Raw genomic sequence first — 19077 nt, forward strand, 5'->3', positions numbered from 1 at the left:
GACAAAGATAGTGATGTTACTTGGGGGTAATAGGCTGAAACACAGATTACTGTTAAAGAATTGAAACATTGGAGGAGTCAGGGTAATCTAGGACAAGTAATCAAGTTTGCTGAAAGACACAACTTAGTTGTATTTGAAGTCCGATCGATTGATTCAAATGAAGAGGTAAAAGATTGCCTCATGTCACCTTACAGAAGATACAGGAAAATGCTTCCATGCTGAGATGTAATTTTCCTTATGAATAAAACTCCAAGCTGGAGCTTATTTCATTTGCAATTCATACAAAATGGTCATAGAGTCAAGACAACGATACAACATAGAAACGGGCCCCTGTACCTGACCCATATTCTTCCAAACCATGTAAAGTCACCCCTCAATTTCCTATGTTCCAGGAAAAAAAATCCAGCCTATCCACCTCTCATTATAACTCAAACCCAGAGTTCCAGACCACTTTTTGCACCCATTGCATAGAAGGGTGACCAGAACTGTACTCCAAATACAACCGTATCATCACCTTGGATGGCTGTAACATGACATCCAACTCTTGCAATTCAAAGCCCTGACCAAGGAAGGCAAATGTGACAAATGCTACCTTCACCACCCTGTCCACTTGTGTCGCCACCTTCATGGGTCTATACTATATGTATAGCCTGCACTGTAATATAATATTAAATATGTATTAATATAAGTAGAGCCGGTAGCAGAAACCGCACTTACACAATTTATTAGTCGAATACCTCATGTACGACCCAATGCAATGGTAATGGTGGGTGAGGATGAAAGAGTGGATCAGGGAGTCATGACGTGAGAAGTCCCTGTGAAATGGAGGAGAGAAGATGCAATTGGTGATGGGATTGTGTTGCAGCTGGTGGAAATTGCAAAACTTAATGTGTGCAATGGGAAGGTTGGGGGATGGAAGAGGAGTACCGAGGGAAATCTTTGTTCTGTCCAGTGAAGAGCAGGTGAGTGTATACATGCAGGAAATAGACAAAATACAATGAAGTATTGTGGCAGAGGAAAAGCCACGTTTCAGGAAGGAAGATGGACATTTAAGAGGCACCAGAATGGAAGGTCTCATCACTGAAATAAGTACAATGGAGACAAAGATGTTGGGAAAAATTGAATGGCGTGTTTACCGGAGGCATGGTGAGAGGATTTATAGTCAAGGTTGTTGTGATGTATACATGCAACAATATGGTAAAGCTGCTATGTGATGTATACATGCAACAATATGGTAAAGCTGCTATGCGATGTATACATGCAACAGTTGTCATGTTATTTCAGCAGCAATATTTATGAATGTGAATACAAAGTATTTTGATCTCTTATCATTTATTTATTGGTGGACAAGTTGGCATGAAACTGACCATATTCCTTGATAAATTTTGAATGGCTAGCATTTTATGTATTTACCAAAACATCTCACAACATTTATAAAGTTATAGAGTTATACAACATGGAAACATAGCGAGCAAGTTGCCTAACCGAGCTAGCCCTACCTGCCAGTGACTGACCTATATCCCTCCAAACCAATAGTGTGTGAGAAATTTTAAACTGTTATGTAATCCATTGAAAGGGCCTTGATAACTTCACAAAGTTACCACTTCACTAGTGGAGCAGATTCAGTGCAGGTAATTCTTCATTGTACATCTTTTGCTCAATAAAAAGTAATTTAATCTGAACAGATTTGATTCATTAATCAAGAATATTTCATCATATCAATAATACGTTGACCTCAGACTATCAGTCAGTTTTGTATTATTACAAAATCCTTAAATTTTTGGGTTGGGTTTGGAAACCAAGAGTTTATTTCATTGTTTTTAGAAAATAATGCTTTGTATTGTTTTTATTCAGGTGCTATATTACATTAACACAGTCACTGCATCTGATTATGGGTGGTGCACCAGCAGGCCCAGCAGGAACAGGAAAAACAGAGACAACAAAAGATTTGGGGAGAGCTTTAGGAATCATGGTCTATGTTTTTAACTGCTCAGAACAAATGGATTACAAGGTAAGGAAGAGATGCCTCCATCACACACTCAGGCAGTGCATTCAAGATTCCAAGTACCCTCACAGTGAATCTTCCTCAGATCCCTTCTGAACTTCTCTTACCTTTACTGTAACCCTATGCTCTTCCCCCACCCCCCAACAAAATTATGCCGACTACTTGTATTTCCAAGTGTAGATTATTCCTTGTAGCTTGGTAAGGGTGACAGATTTCCTTTCATAAAATACATCAATGAACCAGATGATCCCACAACCATGGATAAGTGACATTTTGGGTCGGGAACCTTCTTCAGACCTTCTTCCCGACCTTAAGTGTCACCTATCCATTTTCTCGAGATGCTGCCTGACCCACTGAGTTACTCTAACATTTTGTGTTTATCTTTGGTATAAACCAGCAACTGCAGTTCCTTTTTATTATATCTATTACATTATGTGACAATAAACTCACCTTGAAACCATTATGCCCCACCATTTTGTCCTAATTTACCCCCTCAGTTTGAATTTATTAATTGTGCATTTCTTTCTTTAATAAACTCCATTAATTGTCCTGCCGCTGCATATTTTTAAGTTTATTTTCTTTTTGGGATCTGGCTGGCACTGGCAAGGCCAGCAATTTTAACCCCTCTGTAATTGCCTTTGAGGTGGCACTAGTGGGCCATTTTCTTGAATTATCTTCACTCTGATAAACATGACAGGTTGCTTGTTTAGTATTAATTTTAATTCAGCAGTGAGAAGTGTACTGTGAAATAAATATTTACCAGCTTCTCAAAGCAGTTTGTACTAAATACTAAAATCAAGATATTCTCATTTTCTTAGATCACCAATGTGACTGACATGCTTGTGGCTGACAATTAGTTTTATCTTTTACAAGAACAAAAGACAGGGAAAAATTGAAAATAATGATTAATTTAGACACCTGATTTCATTTTAAATGGGAACTTAATGAATTGAATTTTTATGCAGAGTTGAAATATGATCTAATTCCACTTTAGATATTCATAGTTTGCAATTGTTCTCTAGCTCTTGCTATATTTTTCCATGAAGTTGGCTAACATTTATAAAGGCTGATTTTTTTTAACCAAATAGTCTTGCGGGAATATCTACAAGGGTCTGGCACAGAGTGGAGCCTGGGGCTGTTTTGATGAATTCAACAGGATCTCTGTGGAAGTTCTATCTGTAATTGCAGTGCAGGTAATGCAAAGATCTTCAATTGTGACATAACGAAAGATAGCACTAAATTGTAATGTTTCTCCATTTGTTCAATCTCATTGTTTCAGTAGAAATATTTTCAGTCATGTTAAAATATCACGGACTAAAACCTACCTAGATTTGGTCAGTTAAATTCAAAGGAATAAATATTTCTTGAACCTGTGGGCCATCATGAAATGAGCACTGCTTAAGGAGAATTTGTCCCACTTGCGAAACCTGAGGCTAATTATAAATGAGGCATAAGTAGCATTATATAGGTCGGGCATCAACATCTGTGGTGCCTTCAAAGACTGTTTACTTATTTTAGAAAGATCTTAACATCATAATGTTTTTGAAAAGGATGAGGATTCATTGCAGCCAATCAGGAGTGCAGTGAAGTCAGGAGAATTTCTGCTCTTCCATTCTGCACAATAAGCAGAAAACGAATCTAGTTTTTTGACAGCAGTTGTTTGCTTAATTGCATATGCAACTGGAAAATTTCAAAGATGCAAGCCCGATGTTTGCTTTACTCAGGCCACATGAATTTCACTGGGGAATTTTAAAAGTGCCACCTTAGATCAGTTTTATCTACAGAGAGTTTCTAGAATGTTTTGTCTTGCTTTATAAGTGGAACCCTTGACCTCCAATATCCTGGGAAGGCTGTGGAGTTGACATCCAGCACTCTCTTTGGATTGGGAAATGGTGCAATGCTCATCTTGAATAGACCAATTAAAATGATCTGTTTCGTTCAGGATTGTGAGCTGTCTCTCGTGAAAATAAACCAATTTTCAAATTCAGTGATAATCTAGCATAGTTGATTTCTGCTCGACTGCACAAAAAAAAGTTCGAAAGCCATGTTGATTTGTGGAAAGAAGAGCATTCCTGAAGAGCTCTCAAAAGTTTTAAATGGTTGGCATTTGAAAATAGATGTCATTTTAGAAAGTTCTTGGCAATGATTAAACGCTATCATAAATGTTGCAGGTAAAATGTATTCAAGACGCAATACGTGACAAAAAAACAAGATTTAATTTTTTGGGAGAAAATATTGTTCTCGTTCCTTCAGTTGGAATTTTCATTACCATGAATCCAGGTTATGCAGGGCGTACAGAGCTGCCAGAAAATCTGAAAGCATTATTCAGGTAGTATACTGATTTTTTCAACTTTATTTTATGTCTAGAATGCCTATTTAAAAACATGCAGCAAAATCACTGCTTGTGTACTTCATTTAAAACTCATAGCTCCAATATAATTTGCAATAATGTAAAATTGGGATTCTTTGCTTCATAATGTTTCCCGTTATACGCAAAATATTTCACACACTTTGTTTTCTTCTTAAGTCGTCACATAGTATATATTATAGTCTCATTCGCTCATTAATTGATTTACAATATCCAAAATTAACAGTAACAAAAGAATAAATTCAGAAGTATGTATTTCACCAATCATGATAAAGTCTGGGAATTTCTACAGTACCTCAGCCTGTGAAGGTAGAAAATCAGCCTAGATTGTACTGTAAAAGGTTCTTGAGTGGGACTTGCATCCACAACTATCGGACTCAAGATATAAGAGTGCTACCGTCTTAGTCATAACTGACCCAGAAAGGTTGAGGTATTAGTTAAAAGTAGTGTTGATGTAGTAGTAATAATAAAACGTAGTAATGATGCAACTGTAACTTATTTCACTCCACAAGAACAGAAATATTTAATTCCTTTGAAACAGTCACAATAAGAAATCTTTAAGTTGAGCATTTAAACATTTCTTTAAAATAATTCGCTTGAAAGGGAATAAAACTGCAGATATTGGAAATTTAAAATAAATAGAGAATGGTGGAAATATTGGGCAGTTCAGGCAATATCTGTGGGTTGAGCAAGTTTCAGGTATGTGTCTTGCATCAAAATTGTGCTTTCACTTTTATTCCTGTTAGTCTGTGATTAGATCATCATCCTTATCCATTTCTTCTGATTTTGATCTCAGTTCACATATCTACCTTCACAGGCTGAGGTAGATAATCCCAGATTTTCGTAGAGCGGTTTATATGTTGGTGGTATATTTAAGCCAAAACTGATGTCCAGGATAGAAGAAAACACTTCCTGGTCAATATTTTTTCACAGTTTAGATTGCTGAATGACAAACTGTTTGGCTGTGCCAGGCCTTTTAAGAACTGAATGAACCTTCACCCCTGTATATCTGAAGGATGGATCACCTCATACCCAGTAATCTTAATTAAATGATGTAATGACCAATTGTTAATTTGTCTAAACTACTGTACAATCCTAGAAGGAGTTAAAACTTTCAAGCAGAGCACTAATTTTCTGAGCATTCCCCGACATTCTACGTTTCAAGAGCTAGTCCAACTTTGGCATTAATGTGGGCATAACTCTTTTGAACTTTGCAATAATGGTTTGACTTCATATTTCTTCAGGGGAGGGAAGTACCTGACTGGGAAAATAATGCCATAAAACAGAAATCCTCTTGTTGCATTCTCATTTAAATTAAATATTTTATACAGGACACGTGAACCTGAAAGGTTTTTGCAGATAACTGAGAATGCAAAGTTAATGGTATAAGCAATTCAATACTGATCTTATTCATTGGCAGGGCAAGGTCGAGTGGCTTACTCCTATTCCTAAAATGTATGTTTATAATTTCTCTTGCAATGATAGCCATGCCTCATTAAGCCATCATATGCCTTATTAGAGTTGTCAATGCACTTTTCAAATGTGGGAAAACGTTGACGTCAGTTAATCCACATACAGTCTTGCTTTGCCATATGCTTCTGGGACAGCTTTCCTTATCATGAGTTGTTTTATTTTTTAGCTTTTTAGCTGTCTGCCAAGTATCTTTTTCATTGTGAGGACTTATGTTGTAGTCTGTGGCCTATTAGAAAAAACAGGCAGACAACCGAATTCGTTTAACCTCTTTATTCTACTCACCCAGGTGGGAGAGAGTCTAGAAACCGAAGCGTTTAGAAACGCTTAGGAAGCTAGTGTAGTCTCTCTCCCCGAATGCTAACAATTACACATATTTATACCCAAAATACATGTGTCAGTACATTTCCTGTTGCTACCTTATATGGCAAGTTTTACAATGTCCTATAAATCTTTGTCTCTTTCGGGACCTCCGTGTCCGTTGTGTCCATCATGACCTCTTCTTTCTTGGGAACAGAGGGCAGTCCATATGGCAAGTTGTTCTTCTTAACACTTCAAAGGATGGCTAACCATCAAAGCCTTAAAGCCAGTTGCCCATATCAAAGGATACCCTTAGCCATAAACAGGATGTCCTGGCAACATAATCGAGCTGGAGCTTTTACACCTTTTTAACACCCCTGCAATAAAACCCACATGGCTACGCTGAATTTGAGCCCTTACATCCCCTCTTTGATTATACTATAATCACAGTCTTTTAAAGTGGTTGATTGACAAATATTTGGCATATACATGGACCGAAACAATAACAGATTAACAGAATCACAACAATTAACGCAATGATACTGCCATAATGGAGAATCGGCCCCCACACATATCCTAAGCCAAACCAATCCCATCCTGAAGCATTAATTCGATCTTGGGCTAAATCTGCCCCTATTTTCTTAGTCAAGTCAAGTCAATTTTATTTGTATAACACATCTAAAAACAACCCACATTGACCAAAGCGCTGTACATCAGTTCAGGTACTAAGAACAAACATACAATGGCACACAAACATAACAGCACATACATAAACAGTTCACAGCACCCCCTCAGAGGGCTCAAACGCTAAATGCTCTTTCTATAACCTCCTTCACATGCCCCACGATATTGGTGATATTAGAGGATACATCTGGTACAAATGTACAACATTCTTGCCCTATCATAGCACAGGTACCCCCTCTCTTGGCTAGCAGGAAATCTAGAGCCATACGATTCTGGAGAGCGACAAGACGCAGGGCCACCATTTCAGTTGTTAACTGGCCTATTTGTTCCTGAGTCTCGTACAGTCCATCAGCGGTACAATTTGCTAATTGTTCCAGGGCACTAGCTAAGTTTCAAATTTCAGTTCCCGCCCGAGCGGTCCCCATCTGTGGAATATTAGCCACCAAAACCCCTCAAACTCCAATACAGCTCGATTAGAGCTCCACTCTGGATGCTGCAGAGGATGATTTATGATTTGTAAAGGTGGGATCACAAAAGCTAGATAACAGCACCCTGTCCAGGTCTCATAAGATCCCTGATCATACCGTGGCGAAAGTCCTGGTAACCAGACATATGCTCAGCTCCCACATTTTAAGTAAGTCCCATTAAGAGGTCTTGGGGGAACTGCAGTACTGATATGGGTGCATGTGCTGAATCCCACAGACAGACCAACTTCATTTGGTCTAGATCCCATTCTACAGAAACAAGTTGTATTTATTGGTGTTTCTGGAGAGTCATGAGGAGAATTAACTTGTATCCGGGGCCAATTCTCCTGTGTTTGATTAAGATAGGGTCTCAAGGACCACCCATTAAAACATTGAAATCCACAGTCATCTGGTCGGTTATCATAATCCGTACACCAATTATTGGAGCCAGGGCTCTGTGAGTGATTCAAAAAGAACCGGGCAGACCTGGTGTTCTAAAGCACCAGCTCACCCTCCGAGCAAATGGTTATCGCTCTCAATACTAGGCAGTAAATAAGTCAATAGTAAAGCGTGCACGGAATAGGAGTAAGGAAAGGTGTTATCCATAAAATAGTTCACCATGACGTTGCTACGCCTGATTAAAAGCTTTGTCAACTTGTAACATGAATTTAAAAATACCTGGACTGAAAGACAAAAACAAAATTCCCATGTAACCTCCAATTTTTCCCAGTCTATTCTTCCCCTCATCTCCTCTCGTAGGGACGACTGATGTAATCCTCGAGTTCGTCTACATCGACCCTGATACGGCTGCTGCTTCTTACATGGAAAACTAAATTCATCTGTCAGGCATTGGAAATTAAGCTGGCACAAAGCATGTCCACAGGGTACAACCCAATAGGCTTGGTCTCTCAATTGTTTAGCTCTGGTCTTATTAAACCATTAAACTATCCTGAGCAGGGTCCTATTCCTTCTGCCTTCCAGGGTATTGTGCCTTTATCTCCTCTGCACATCATCTGATCGTCTTTACATAAATGTCATGGAGTAAATACAGATTGACCACAATACCATATAATTCTTGAGTGCACTTCCCCTAATAGCAGGAGTAACAATAGCTAAATAGCAACATCAATAGCAAAAGCAATCCATCAGCTAAACACATCAACAATAACTAAGCAATACTTATAACTATGTACACGTGGCAATTCAATAAAATCAATTTGTAAACCCCAATGTATTTTGGGGTGATACCATATAGCATTTATTACATCCAACATTCCCCTCTTACCAGCATAGGTAAGAGAGTGCACATAATACAACAAAACAGGTAAAAGCGCGTTAGGGACACAAACTTTGCCAGAGGCAGTAACCCAAAGCAAGTCAGATTCGCAAGGGGAACACCCATCCTGGCTCCACTGGTGTCTCTCAGCCTCGGGGGCGTCCCCCTGAAGCTGGCAGAATCCCGAAACACTGGGCATAGCGGTAGTTGCCTGAAGAAACTAAAATGGTAGGGGTCAGGGCCTCTGTGCATGCCAATGTGTCAGCCAATGCATTCCCGAAAGAAATGGGATCCTTGACAGATGTATGCGAATTACATTTAATGACAGCCAAGGTTTTTCGGGAGTGTTAAACTCGCTAGTAGATTTCGGAAAAACAGGACATTTTTAATAGGAGTGCCTGCTGCAGTCAAAAAGCCCCTGTGCTGCCACAGGTTACCAAAATCATGTGCAACCCCAAAGGCATATCGTGAGTCGGTGTAAATACTAGCACATTGGTCAACGCAAAAGTGGCAGGCCTGCGTGAGGGCAAATAATTCAGTCTGCTGGGCAGCATGAGGTGTACTGAAAAAGGCGAGGGTGGGCAGCATCCTCAATCTCTAGCGCCGATCGTGCGGATTCTTACTCGTGGCGCAACTTAACCCTTTGTCTGGGACCTATCCATATTCCCTGATGCTGTCTCATTATCGGGGGGTAGTCCCCAATATCCTGACGGGGAGGGTAGAACCGGGACTGGCACCACCGCAGCCGGTGGATCTGCCTGTGGGGCTGTGGGGATCGGACACGTCCAGGGTTCCTCGTCACCCTGGACTCCTGATTACCTAATAAAGCCGCTATATACTCCAGTGGTTCGGATTCTGACTTTTGTTGTTGTGCGGGATATATCCCTTTGGTACCGGTTTAAAATTCACCTCGAGCTCGGGTAGCACGGTCAAGTCTTAGATCATACACCTTCATTTTCCCTCCAACTTCCCTCCCTCGACTCCTGATGGCACTTCTGCACCCCCTCTTTGATAGTCTCTACATTCCATGTACCTCCTACTGGCCAGGCCTCGTTTCCCAATCTTTTCATTAACGAAGCAAATAAATAAATAACACATGTGTTGTACCGGGGCACCGCCATCACTCTTATCCAAAGACTGTCCCATATGTCTGATTGCCAATTATCCGAAAATATGTTATCAATAAATACTACCAATAAATATTACCAATAAATATTAATTGCACCCAGACCAAGACAATGACAAGAGTGACCGCCCCTTACCTTCCAAATCCGGAACCTTATCCTTATCCTTTTCCTTATCGGTTCGTCTGTGAATCTCAGTTGAACACGAAATCAACCCCAAACGAGGGACTTCAGTGTCTGAAAAACGTCAACGTCCGGGGTCTCGAACAACGGTCGAGAAGTGCACTCTGTCCCCTGCGGACGTGTTTCAGCCACTGATGCCGCTTAGTCGTTCGTGGTTGACGGTGCCAAAGAGATCCTGCCGACTACGCCAAATGTTGTAGTCTGTGGCCTATTAGAAAAAACAGGCAGACAACCGAATTCGTTTAACCTCTTTATTCTACTCACCCAGGTGGGAGAGAGTCTAGAAACCGAAGCGTTTAGAAACGCTTAGGAAGCTAGTGTAGTCTCTCTCCCCGAATGCTAACAATTACACATATTTATACCCAAAATACATGTGTCAGTACATTTCCTGTTGCTACCTTATATGGCAAGTTTTACAATGTCCTATAAATCTTTGTCTCTTTCGGGACCTCCGTGTCCGTTGTGTCCATCATGACCTCTTCTTTCTTGGGAACAGAGGGCAGTCCATATGGCAAGTTGTTCTTCTTAACACTTCAAAGGATGGCTAACCATCAAAGCCTTAAAGCCAGTTGCCCATATCAAAGGATACCCTTAGCCATAAACAGGATGTCCTGGCAACATAATCGAGCTGGAGCTTTTACACCTTTTTAACACCCCTGCAATAAAACCCACATGGCTACGCTGAATTTGAGCCCTTACATTATCCCTGCAGAAACAGGCAAAGTTAAATGTCACAAAGACAGTGTTATGATACCAGTTTATTTTTTTGTATTATTCAAGTTAATCAGGGCAGCAATGCATTTTTGTAAAGCAATGGTGCAATTTTACTAGTATCATAATTTACATAGGAAATTGTAGCAATTCTGCTTTTGCATTCAGGTCCAAGTTGGTATTTTGTCTAGCCAGAGGCCTGAAAGATACCAACAATGCATTTCTGGGTCACCATTTTAATGGAGCGATTTGTCGCCTGTCAAAGGTTAATAGGCCTTCAAGTCTTCAAGTTTCCAAATTAGTGGTTTATAATTGTTTCTTCTTTTAGACCCTGTGCTATGGTTGTACCTGACTTTGAACTGATTTGTGAAATCATGTTGGTTGCTGAAGGTTTTCTTGATGCCAGACTTCTTGCCAGAAAATTTATTACACTCTACACACTCTGTAAAGAGCTCCTTTCAAAACAGGTAATGCCAAAACATTGTATTTTATTATTGTTTTGTATACTGAAACACAATGAAGCATTTTGTTTGTGTGCTATCTAGTCAAATCATACAAACCCGAGTACAATTTTAAAAAGTCAGTGCTGGAACCACGATTTCTCCTTCGTCCATCCCTAGCCCCTGACCAAAATCTGCTCTTCTGGCCAGACTTTCTCCAAGAAGAGACAGCCTATCCATTTTTCTTAGGTATTCATTGGTATTACTACAATCGTCCTCCACTATTAACGGAAAGTCACCATTGACCATCATCTTGACCTCTTACATAAAACTATAGGTACAAGAATAGGTTAAAGACCAAGTAATCTTTGAGTTACTCAGTTGCTCATGTCGTAACGTCTTTTTTCTATCCACAAGACTAAAGTCAGGAGCATGGTGGAATAACTTTGCCTGAATAAGGTTAGCCCCAATAACAGGCAAAGATGGTCATTACCAACCAAGACAAAGCAGCTCACTTGAGTGGCATACCATCCAAACAAGCTTTAATTTCCTCTACAAAACTTTGCTCTATCACTACAATGTGTGCCACCTACAAAGTACGCTTCCTGTATTTAATGATACTGATGGTACCAAACCTCTGATCTGCACCACCCTGAAGAACAATGGCAACAGGTTGGAGAGATCACCATTGCCTTCATAATTCACTCTTTGAGTGAACAGAACACATTGACTTGGAAATCTATTGGCAGTCCATCATCGTTGGGTCTAAATACAACCCAAGTACTGAGTACCTTCACTAAAAGGACTATCATGTCGGCAGCTTACCCCTGATTTCTCAAGGTAATTAGGGCTAGGCTTCAAAAGCTGGCTTAGTCAGCAACTCCCACGTTCCAAAAAGATTTAAGAGTTTTAAAATAATGGTTAGCAAAAAATAATAAAAAATTCTTTCCAAATCAAAACATGACATTTATTTTAAAAAAGGCACTATATACGTACTATTGCTATTTCATTTACAGGACCACTATGATTGGGGATTACGAGCTATCAAGTCTGTATTGGTTGTAGCTGGTTCTTTGAAAAGAGGAGATCCAACTCGCCCTGAAGACCAGGTCCTTATGAGAGCCTTGAGAGATTTCAATATTCCTAAGATTGTAACAGATGATTTACCTGTCTTTATGGGATTAATAGGAGATCTTTTCCCAGCATTAGATGTGCCAAGAAAGAGAGATTTAGACTTTGAACAGGTAATACTAAAGTTCATGTGCTTAGATTTAGAATTTACATTATGCTGACTTGATCATATATAGTATGCATATAAAGACACAAATGTTCAAATGATACATCAGCAATCATTTTTCTAATACAATCAGTTATACATATGTAGTATCATGTTTATACATAGAATATACTTACTCTATGCTATATGAAGCATTGCTTATATGTTTATAGTTTTATATTGCATACATATGTTTCCTATCAATATTTGGGCAAATTTAAGTCCAGGATACATCTGCTGCAAATAATTTTATAAATATCATTTGCTGTCGATGATATAAATGCAGAAATGTAGAGGGATTGTTAAATTGTTCAAGGGACATATGAACTGCATCCTGAATCTGGATTTCATGTGGGGCTTAATCGCCTTAATAATTACATCTCAGATCGGACAGCACATCGAGAAAATTTCATACAGTGATAGTGATCTTACCGATAAATCTGATTATTAAAGCATTGTACAGTATATACAAGATAAGTACTTCAAGAGAGTGCTCAGAGATACCTCAGTGACTCAGAAACCTCTAGTAATGATAAAATTCACAATACAGTAGTTACATGTGGATTTTACATTTACACATTAATTCCACCAGTAAGCCACTTTGTTTTGTAGTCTTTGATTCTTGTTTATCTCTGCAGGAGTGTCCTCTATCTGCCTGACAGCTATTTTCTTCATGTTACACGGCCTTAGAAGTTTATAAATGCAAAATGATCTCCACCAAGCCACAGTCTCTACTGTAGTCTCACCTCTTCAGATCGTTCACCTTGTTGTGAAGAGGCTTGCGTGCCCCCGTGATTTCGAAATCGATGCCGTCGGAAGCACTAGCTTCTGGTAGGGCCACCCAGGGCAGTAAGGTCGAGGATGGGGGTCCAGACTAAGAACGATCCAACGTACAAGACCTCAACGGTGGACCAGGCGGACAAAGTTATCTTGAACTCAACGGCTGTGAAGGCGGATGAAGGCTGCAACAGATCTATCAGCTCCAATCGTCTTTGGTTCCCTTGCCATTGGAATGAGTTGATTGATTTGTGAAGGACCATGTGCTTCTTGGAGTGCAACTTCAAGCACACGTTAAACAAACACACGCACAGGCGTCTTCGTTCTGACATTGGAACATAGACCATCATCTTCGACCTCGAGGGATAGCCATGACGACTGTAGTCTCCTGCCATTGCATTTTCTGAATGCAGACATTGCATGCTCCCCGATCCTCAATATCTACTGGAACTGTATTTTTAATATAATTCAATGTTTTACTGTTTTTACATGATGAGTAATGTTTAGATCATTCATATATTAAGCTGTTTGATTAATTTGCTATTTAACAGGACACATTTTCTTACTTTGTATAGATTGTTAAGCAGTCAGTTCTAGAACTTCATCTACAACCTGAAGATAACTTTGTCCTGAAAATAATTCAGCTGGAGGAAATACTTCAAGTACGTCACTCAGTTTTCATAGTTGGCAATGCTGGAAGTGGAAAATCACAGGTAAATAATAGTTTGATATAGTTCAGATAATGAACAGTGTTTTTCTCATTCATTAATGTTGTCTTGATGTACCATGATCCACAACTGAAGTATTTGACAAATCCAATTGATTCCTTATATGAAAGATTGCCTTCCTTGAAGTATACGAGTTTAATTTGGTTACATGAATTTAAATTCCCCCAAAAAACAAGCTGCTGGAGAAATTTAATGGATCAGCCAGCTTCTGTGGAAGGAAGTAGACAGGCAGCATTCTGGGTTGGAATACTTCTTCAAACTAAAGCAAGGCCTCAAATTGAGGAAACGTCATTTGCTCTGCTTTTCGCTGCCGGAACCTGAGGAGTGCGTTGGGCCCTGCCAATGATGCATTGTATCAGCAAGGTGGAAGGATCATCAAGGATGCCCATTCCCTTTTCTCCCTTCTGCATTCTGGGAGGGGTTCCTGGAGTTTGAAATCTCGGACGTCAGGCTTTGAGAATAGCTTCTTCCTCATTGTTATCCGTCTCTTTCTCACCCATTCCCAGAGGTGCACCCATGTTCTCATAACTCTTCCTCACTGGTTATTCTGTTTTGTATTTTAATATTCATTTGCACTACTTGGATTTTGCACAATAATCATGCAACTGCCGTTTTACGTTCATCATTGTGCTCATTATTGACTCAAGCGTGTATTTGTCATATGCACCAAATATGAACTGGAACAATTAATTTCTTACGCTTCAGCTTTGCACTCACATTAGACACAGCAAAAGTAAATAAATAAAAGAGTGGTTCATGATAAGTTCTTGGAAAACATGGACAACTATTAACAGGAAAGACCCATGAGAGGATTGTCATAGTGCTGTACACCTAGGATGGAGCGGTTCTGGGAGTTCTTAACATTTTCTCCAAACCCTATGAGGTCTGACATGATTATGTCAAGCATGGGCAAAAACATCTCTGCTGACTGCCATCTTTGATCATCCGTCAACAGATGAACCAGTTCATGTTGAACAACACTGGGAAACATAGTGGGTAGAGTCTGTGTTTCAGTTGGGAGCCTTGGTAAAACTAAAGTTTATGTATGTTTGGAACACAATTTGCACAAACAGAGATGGTAATGTTTATTGCACATCAACCATCTCAGCTCCAAGACATAACAACAGAAATTTCTCACGACAGTATAACCATCTTCAGCTTTTTCAAGCATGACTTTGGTATTATCAAATCAAAATTGTAAATGTTCATTTCAGTGTCACTGCTCAGAAAATAAAATATTTATGGCTGCATGCTACCCAGGAAACATTTAAGCAGGGATTGATAAGTGACACGTAATATTCATGCTATGCTAATACTAGTCAATAATTTTGCTAACTAATTTTCAGTCTGACTGTTTTTTGTTTAACTTTGAAGGTAATGCGATCATTGAGAACGACTTACTTGAACCTGAAACGGAAAGCTGTCATGATTGATCTTGATCCTAAAGCTGTAACCTGTGATGAATTGTTTGGGATTATTAACCCATCAACAAGGGAATGGAAAGATGGTAATCAGTTCAAATTGCTGAAATTTGAAAACAATATAATTCTGTTTATTTCCGAATAAATCTTGATTCTTTTTTTTGCCGATGTAACAGCTTTGCAGAAAATTATTGTCCAAAGACGGACATAAGCATAGACGAGTTGGTTAGCAAGTTTGCAGATGACACTAAGATTGCTAGGGTCGCGGACTGTGAGGAAGGCTGGCAAAAGTATACAGCAGGATGTAAATCAACTACAGAAATGGCCAGAAATTCGAGCAAGTGTGAGATGTTGCACTTTGGGAGTTCACATGTAAGGGGAAAATATACAATTAATGGCATGACCCTTCACGACATTGATGTACAGAAGGATCTTGGGGTCTAAGTCCATAACTCTGAAAGTGCCAACATAAGTGGATAGAGTGGTAAAAAAAGACACATGTTATGCTTGCTTTCATAGGTCAGGGCATTGAGTATAAGTCAAGAAGGCCTAATGCAGCTTTATAGGACTTTGATTAAGCCACCTTTGGAGTACTGCATGCAGTTCAGGTCACCCCTCTTATCGGAAGGGTGTGGAGTCTTTGGAAAGGGTGCAGAGGAGGTTTACCAGAATGTTGCCAAGATTAGGGGTACTAGCTCCAAGGAGCAGTTGGACAGACTTAGATTGTTTTCTTTGGAATGCCAAAAGTTGTGGGGAGACCTGACAAAATTATAAACTATAAATAGTCAGAACTTTTTTCCAGGTTTGGCAAAATACTAGAGGACATCGCTTTAAGGTTAGAGGGGCAAAGTTTAAAGGAGATGTGTGGAGCAGGTTTTTTTACATAGAGGGTGGTGAGTGCGTGGAATGCGCAGGTGGTGGTTGAGACAGATACGATAGTGGCATTTAAGAGACTTTTGGATAGGTAAATGGATATGCGATAATAGAGGGATATGGATTATGTGCAGGCAGATAAGAATTGATCTTGGTATCATGTTCGGCACAGACGTTGTGGGGTGAAGGGCCTGTTCTTGTGCTGTACTGTTGCATCGTCAGTAAAAACACCACTTTTCAAGTTTGTGCTGGTAGAGGGAAACCAGCAACTAAACTATTTAAGGTACACAGTATGCTTTGTTTATACATTTCAGGACTGTTCTCAACCATAATGCGTGATCTGGCCAATGTTACACATGATGGACCAAAATGGATTGTGCTAGATGGTGACATAGATCCAATGTGGATTGAATCTCTTAATACTGTGATGGATGACAACAAGGTCGGTCACCATTTCAATGATTAGTTGGGAGTGGCTAAATGTGTTTGAGTAAAAAAGCATTTTTGAATGATGTATTGCCAACTCATTTATTGTATTTTTGTTGACAAGATGCTTTTGGAGGTTTTTTGCCGTTCCTGATATAACCTTTGTATTGGTCTCTAATTTAATTACCTTTAGTTTTTAATTTAAGTTTTATACGACTCCCATTCAACAGTTTGCTAAAATAGTTGGTATCATTTCTGGCATTCCTTTGGGAATTCTATGTGTACTTGCCTTTTATAGTAGTTTACTTCATCTTTTCTAACACAGCAAAACCTCAGAAGTATTGCTGTTCTTGCCTCCTTGAATTTTTTGATGTTGAAGCAAATTGTAGTGAAATTGGGATGTGCATTTGTTTCCAACTTGTACATCCTCTCTGTAATCTCCCAGACCCCACCACCTGTACTCCACCTGTGTAGGAAGGAAAAGAGGATGCTGGTTTAAACTGAAGATAGACACAAAATGCTGGAGTAACTCAGTGGGACAGGCAGCAACTCTGGAGAGAAGGAATGGGTGATGTTTTGGGTTGAGACCCTTCTTCAGACAGAATAACTATACTGTCCCAGAATTGTGTGTGCTATAGAAATATTTTTACGCCCCTATAATACCTTTTCCCATTGACTGAATCCCCTGTCACTGGTGCTCTCATGTCTTTTCTACCACTACCCATGTAAAACATCATCCATTGTTCTACACCCTTGAACAGCTGTTAGGACTCCTGGTGTACCTAACATGCTGATTAATGATCTGCGTTCTCTTCCTAACATGCTGACCCAATAACCTGTTTTCATTTGAAAATCTAATTAGTGAGGTGACATCTTCCATCTATATGCCATGTATATAGCCATTCAGATGTATTGTCAAGATGCCAACTCACGCGTAATGTATAAATGAGGACGTTTAGCACTTGCAATTGACAATGTATGTCACAGGATATGTATATAAGGTGACTGAGGAGAGAGCTAGCAAGACTGTTTACTCGAATAAGAACTAAATGTCCTACAGCTTTATCATTAATGACTGCCTTACTGGCTTATTTAATTAGATTGTTATTTTCGACCTAATTTCACTCTTTAGTACCAAACAGGATCTCCTTGCTCCTCCTCTCCATTTTCCGTGCCTACCAACTTTTTGACGATATTCTATTTGCTTGCCTTGACTTTTTCACTTAGAAGGATTTCTTCCTTCCCCATTGCTTCAGAGAAAATTTGAGTTACCTTTGTTATGTGTGGCAGTTACATAAAAGTTACCATTTAGTTGTAAACTTAAAGCACCGGTTTAGTCCATCAATTTTAGAATTTCGTTTTTTGTACATTGAGTTACTTTTGTTGCAAACAAATGATTACATTATTAATAGGTATTTTTCTCTGTTTCTCAGGGAAATTAAAATGGTCTCTTTTTTTGTAATATATGAAGGTATTAACTCTTGCTAGCAATGAACGAATTCCCCTGAACCCCACAATGCGGTTGCTGTTTGAAATAAGTCACCTTAGAACAGCTACACCAGCTACTGTGTCTCGAGCAGGAATACTCTACATCAACCCTGCAGATCTAGGATGGAGCCCGTAAGATATTTCTTTATTTTTCTAACCTAAATAGTGAAACAAGGACAATAAATAATTTAATTTGTTAATAATAATTTAATTTAAATTTAAAATTCAATTGGAATGTATGGCCAGGAAATGTGTTGCCATGCAGGTTTAAATGCACAACAGTGTGGGGCATGCACAGTATGTGCCTGTCACAGGTAAAGCTTGGTGATGCTTAGTGATACTGTTGGTGCGGTCTGCTCAACTTGGTGCCTACACAACAGTGTGAATGATGGAACATCATCTGTCTAAGAGGGGTCGAGGAAAGAGCGTTCACGTCACAGCCCTGTTTCCACCAATCTTTCCATCACCACGCACAAGAAGCACATGAAGCGCAAGTCGCCATTGCATGCAGATGCCGAGAAGTGTGTTCAGCTCTGGCTCAACAATTTCTAAACTTGTGATGTGGACTCGATAAGAAGGAGATCTATCTAAGAAATAACTAAAAAAACGGTCAAGCCATGAAAAGAGAATTGCATTCTGTTTGCAGCTACCACAAATGTACTTTTGAAATGAGCAATATAACTGCTGGAAGAGCACCAAGATTCTTGCATCACTATGCATTGCTGGTCCTAATGTACGAATTAGCCATCAGACAAAAACTGGGTTATCTTCCTCCCACCAATAAGCAACATTTCGTTCAGAGGGAAAACATTACAGAACATATAATGCCTGAAACCTAAATGTTGGCAGTAATGCTGAGAAGCCTAGAATGAGACAAGGACTTAAATGCTGCAACTTCCAATGTTGACAGGATGATCCTACCAATTATTTGCTCATGTTATTAAGGCCACAGAGGGCTGGCTAGTTTATCCAAAGCAGATGTGTGAATTATCTCTAGGCCCATATGCACTAAAATTCATAGACCTAGGCTAGGTAAGATCAAACTCAATATTTTAACTTGATT

At 39.4% G+C, this 19077-nt stretch overlaps 1 protein-coding gene across 1 annotated transcript in view; it reads left to right on the top strand.

Moving 5' to 3' along the window:
• The window catches only part of LOC144594604 (dynein axonemal heavy chain 17-like), a 119060-nt gene that overhangs the window by 42662 nt on the left and 57321 nt on the right, over positions 1-19077 (top strand). The window contains exons 25-33 of the mRNA XM_078401359.1: positions 1855-2011; positions 3094-3198; positions 4177-4334; positions 10914-11052; positions 12042-12269; positions 13654-13791; positions 15181-15313; positions 16415-16542; positions 17998-18146. Of these exons, the coding sequence (XP_078257485.1) occupies positions 1855-2011; positions 3094-3198; positions 4177-4334; positions 10914-11052; positions 12042-12269; positions 13654-13791; positions 15181-15313; positions 16415-16542; positions 17998-18146 (1335 nt within the window). The remainder of the gene's footprint in view (positions 1-1854; positions 2012-3093; positions 3199-4176; positions 4335-10913; positions 11053-12041; positions 12270-13653; positions 13792-15180; positions 15314-16414; positions 16543-17997; positions 18147-19077) is intronic.

This window comes from Rhinoraja longicauda, chromosome 6 (assembly GCF_053455715.1).
Source record: "Rhinoraja longicauda isolate Sanriku21f chromosome 6, sRhiLon1.1, whole genome shotgun sequence".
Classification (NCBI taxonomy): Eukaryota; Metazoa; Chordata; class Chondrichthyes; order Rajiformes; family Arhynchobatidae; genus Rhinoraja; species Rhinoraja longicauda.